The sequence below is a fragment of the Cupressus sempervirens genome, chromosome 6 (assembly GCF_028749045.1).
Source record: "Cupressus sempervirens isolate cs-2001-9-10 chromosome 6, ASM2874904v1, whole genome shotgun sequence".
Lineage (NCBI taxonomy): Eukaryota > Viridiplantae > Streptophyta > Pinopsida > Cupressales > Cupressaceae > Cupressus > Cupressus sempervirens.
The window spans coordinates 615,322,038-615,326,449 of NC_143123.1; the positions used below are offsets into that span (position 1 = coordinate 615,322,038).

Consider the following 4,412-nt stretch of genomic DNA (forward strand, 5'->3'; position numbering starts at 1 on the left):
ACTAATTGAACAAACATACATCTTAATTTCACCAATTAATAATTTGCATAAAATATTTTTCAAGAAAACAATTGAACACAGTCAGTAGCAATCTTTGAAGAGACTCTCATGAATTGAAATAAAATAACTTAATAATTAAGTTAAATAGAAAAAAAAGTCTAAAATGAAAAAGATTGTTTGGAATTATTGTCAAACTCAAAATTGATCTTTGATAATCCACCAAAAAGATCATTGCAAAGTAAGGAAGTCTCATATATATTTGTACATTGTCTTTTATACATTTCATAAATAAATGATAAGCTTATTTAGAAATCATTATATATAGCATCATTACATATGTTTATTCCACCAAATAAAACAAAGCTAAAACCATTTTGTAACTTTTCATTAACTAGCTATTAGTCAAACCTATGACTTCTCATTTATTAGGTGAATATGTAAGCTACCAAACCTCTTTGTGAAGGAATGCTAATTAGTTTTAATGCGTGTAGTGAGGCGTTTAAAGTTCAAATGGTAGGAGGGGATGGGTATTTTCTTTATGATGAAAGATAGGTATGAGTTTGCAGATTGAGTTATGTGAACAATATTCTACAATATATTAACGTTGAAGAAGTATTGGCCATCGACGTTTTGGATCACACTCTGTGATCCATCATCAAGATGAGAGAACTCATAGCTATCTCTGTTCATGGGAGGGAGGTGATTTCAAATCTAACTTCTCTCATCCTTATGATGGATCATGGAGTGTGATCTGAAATGTTGATGCCAACAAAACTCACACAATTGAATCAAAAAATAAAAATGTACACATTTCAAATGAATTGTAGAAATATGATAATGTTAATTGATACCCTTCATTACAAAAACTCTCTTTCAAATCTAAGTTCTCTCATGGTGATAATAAGTCACCGTGGTCCTAAGCATTGATGACACAATCGAATGCAAAACATTGTTGATGATTATTGGCCACTTATGACGAACGAGATATTAATTAAACCTTAACCATGTCACGAGATATCTGTTAGTGCCTTTGACATGGCAGTCAACAACAGTCTTTTTGAGCAATGTGCTCTCTACAGAAAAAATACACAAACAAGCAAAGGAATGCTTTCCGTGAAGATTCCAAACCATCGTTTTCTAAACGAAAAATATAGCCAGAGGAAATCGACGTCGTTTTCCACTTTTCTCTCGTAGACGCAAGAAATGATTGACTTGCAGGCGCAACGGACACACGCAAACTTCTGTCATCTCACAGAAAAACGCTTGAGTGGGTAAGTAACACACGCTAAAACTTTTCTCCGCATTCAATCAATCATACATCTTCTACTTCCGAGTAGAATCAAATCGCAATCATTTCAAACCCAAACGCAGATGATTTTCGACGGTTTCAGACACATTTGATCTTCATTAATGGCGGAGTTTTACAGTCGATCGCATCTCAAAACAATAAATAAAGGGGCGAAATAGCTGCTAACGGAATTTAACGACTCGTGGAACAAAATGCAAAACAGGAGAAGGATCTGCATTAATTGCACTTTTGCCCATTAAATTCTCGAGGCTGGAATCCCAAAACTCGCTATATAAATATTCAAAAGATACAAAATATGAACAAAACACAGGCCTTGCTGTAAGAACCCAAAATTTTTACACAAAGCAAACGCCTGTGTACTATATATGCAATGATGAACAAGATCTCTGTAGTAATTCCTAAAAGCCGATAAAGCAGAGCATCCAGGCAGAGCAGACAAGTGTAATAATAATGTTCTGAATGCCTGTGATCATAACAGCAGAAGAAGAAGATTGGTAGAGCTGAATAGAATCGAGAGCGAGAGGCATATTCTCTTGATCTGGACTGCAGTGTGACTGCCGAGGAGGATGTGTTGAGTACATCACGGCTCTCAGAACTGCAGAAACAGTCGGAATGTATGCTGTTTTGTTCTTCGCAAGTAACCAGGTTAGCCCCATCAATTCGCAGTCTCTGGTATACATTCTGTTCGTCCTTTCAGAAATCCCTCCCTTGCCGGCCTTTCCCTTCAGCTGAATATTAACCAAGAAAACAGAAAGAAAAGAACAGAATCAGTTCATTTGCACCAGAGAAGTTCTTCACATCTCATTTCAATGTCCAGCTTAAATTATCAGCTTCGACTTTGCGGTCGAAATAAATGTATTTCCTAGATTCAATTGTATAAGATATGTCTTGTATCAATATTTCAGAATAATCAAAGGATTGATAGAACATAGAAAAGGAGGATAGACGGATGTAAAAGAGATCGTGCGAAATCAGGCAGAGAGGGGGCGAAACAAGTGCTTTATAATCTTCATCATGGATCATGAAGTAATTCTAAACATTGACGCAAAACAAATCTTATACAGTTTGAATAAAAGAATAACATCGCCCTTATGATCTGTAGAACTATTATTATTTCGTGCTGTTGTTGTTTATATGATTCAACTGTGTAAAATCTGTTTTGCATCGATATTTGAAATATATTTTCCAATCAATCAAAATCAAGCTGAATAGAGAAGTAGAAGGACAACGAATCAAATTATTTTGCATGAGTGTTTGAGAAATGATGGAAGACATTTCTAACCAGAAACCAGACAAGGTCACTATGGATTGAGGAGTAATACAAAAAGCCGACTGATTAGAAGGAAAATGACGTGTACTATAATCTTAATGGCGAGTCATGAAATATGATCTGAAATACTATTTTAAAACAAATCTTTACACGGTTTAAATAAAAAATGACTGTCCAAATCTTAGTATATGTTGCTCATAGTTGAATGATTCAACAGTATAAGCTTTGTTCTAGGTATTCTCCAGAAACAGCGGCAGAACAGGAGCAAAACCATATAGAAAGATAAAGGGAATACTATACATCTAACAGTCCGATGATACAGGATTCTAGTATGTAATTTGAAAAACTGATACAAAACAAATCTTCCACACTTAAATTTTAAAAATGATAGATTCTAAAGTGTGATATGGAACAATTCTTACACACTTGAAATTCAAAAATGACCTGCACAAAATTATGATGAACTCTGAAACCAGATGTCAAAATCTTGCTCTTAACTGAATGCAAAAGAATCCAGTGGCAAATATTAAGCCCAAACCTTACCTTATCAAGACTCTTGAGGCATCTAGTACACCCCTGGTAAGAAGGATCAGTACAATTGGACTGCAAGGCCTGAAGCGCCGCAGGAGGTCGAGCAACAGAAGCATTACGCCCTTGCATAGAAGCAGTAAGATTAAAAGCAGCAGGACAAGTAAGAGAAGTGAGCTGGTGAAGCCGAATACCGCAAAAACACATAATCGCATCACAGGTAGCATTTGGGCGGGGAATATGAATTCCCCGAGTGGACAGAGAAGATTCAAGGCTATTCACACAAGCCTGCGAATCGTCGGGCAGTACGGGCTGCTGAGCGGCGGAGGAAGAAAGGGGCGGCGCCGCGGAGGGCTGAAGCGCGGTCCGGGCATGGGCGGCGTAAAGCCAAGCGGCCAAAACAGGGCAGCACCGGCTCCTGTCAAGAGATTTCCCTTCACCGCAAGCCTCTTTCACTCCTCCGAACAACTCCTCCGAAAGATCCAGTCTGCAAGTCTCCTTCTTATGCGGCTGCTCCACCACGGGCAGCGCAGGGATGGTATTTGAAGCGTCGGCCGCCTTTAATGGCTGCTCCGAGCTCGAAATTCCACTAATGGCCGTCATCCAAGAAACGCAACAAATTGCCCAAAGAATCGCCCCCATTTTCTTCTGCAAATTTCAAAACGTTGTGGATTCGATGTGATGCTGAGGATTTTTATTCGTGTGGGAGGGAAATTGAGGATGTATATATAGGGAAAATTGTTCACGGGATGAATTTGCAGGGAATGGCTGCCACTTCTCTACGAGAAACGTCAAAAAAGCTGCCCATCTTTGTGTGGGTTTGTCTGTTGTTAGTGAGAATATAATATTAAAAGGGAAAGGGAGGGCTAAACATGTGAATCGTCTGCCACTACAGTACCGCTACAACGGCCGCCCACGTCCCCTCGGATTGATATGATTTGCCATACAAGAACAGGTGATTAAATCATAATTATGTTTAATTAATTGGAGCTGCATCCAGAATGCTGGATTTAGACAGGCTTAGGGGAATAGTGCATTGGAGTTTGGGATTCGAACAGAAATCGATGAGAATTTGGCGTATCTGCCCAATTTGACAGAATTCTGCCTCGTTACCAAAAGACATTACAACTGTGCAGTCTTTTTCTTCCCTTTTCACTGTTCTGGTTTGACGTTCTACTACCTAGGTCTTGTTGGCTCATATGGATGGCTGACTTTCTCATTATAATATTTATGAGTACTATATATCTAAATTAGAAGTAGCCTTCAAAGTCATATAGTCGTAACATTTGGGGATGGTTTAAACAT

General features: G+C 38.2%; 1 protein-coding gene across 1 annotated transcript; it reads right to left on the reverse strand.

Moving 5' to 3' along the window:
• Positions 1-1,559: 1,559 nt before the first annotated feature.
• On the reverse strand, positions 1,560-4,052 carry LOC149553747 (putative GPI-anchored protein At4g28100). Its single transcript, XM_089789112.1, has 2 exons — positions 3,123-4,052; positions 1,560-2,037 (listed from the first exon to the last, which is right to left on the reverse strand). The coding sequence occupies exons 1-2, from the start codon at positions 3,747-3,749 to the stop codon at positions 1,708-1,710; spliced, it is 957 nt and encodes a 318-aa protein (XP_089645238.1). The 5' UTR covers positions 3,750-4,052; the 3' UTR covers positions 1,560-1,707.
• Between the last annotated feature and the right edge of the window lie 360 nt (positions 4,053-4,412).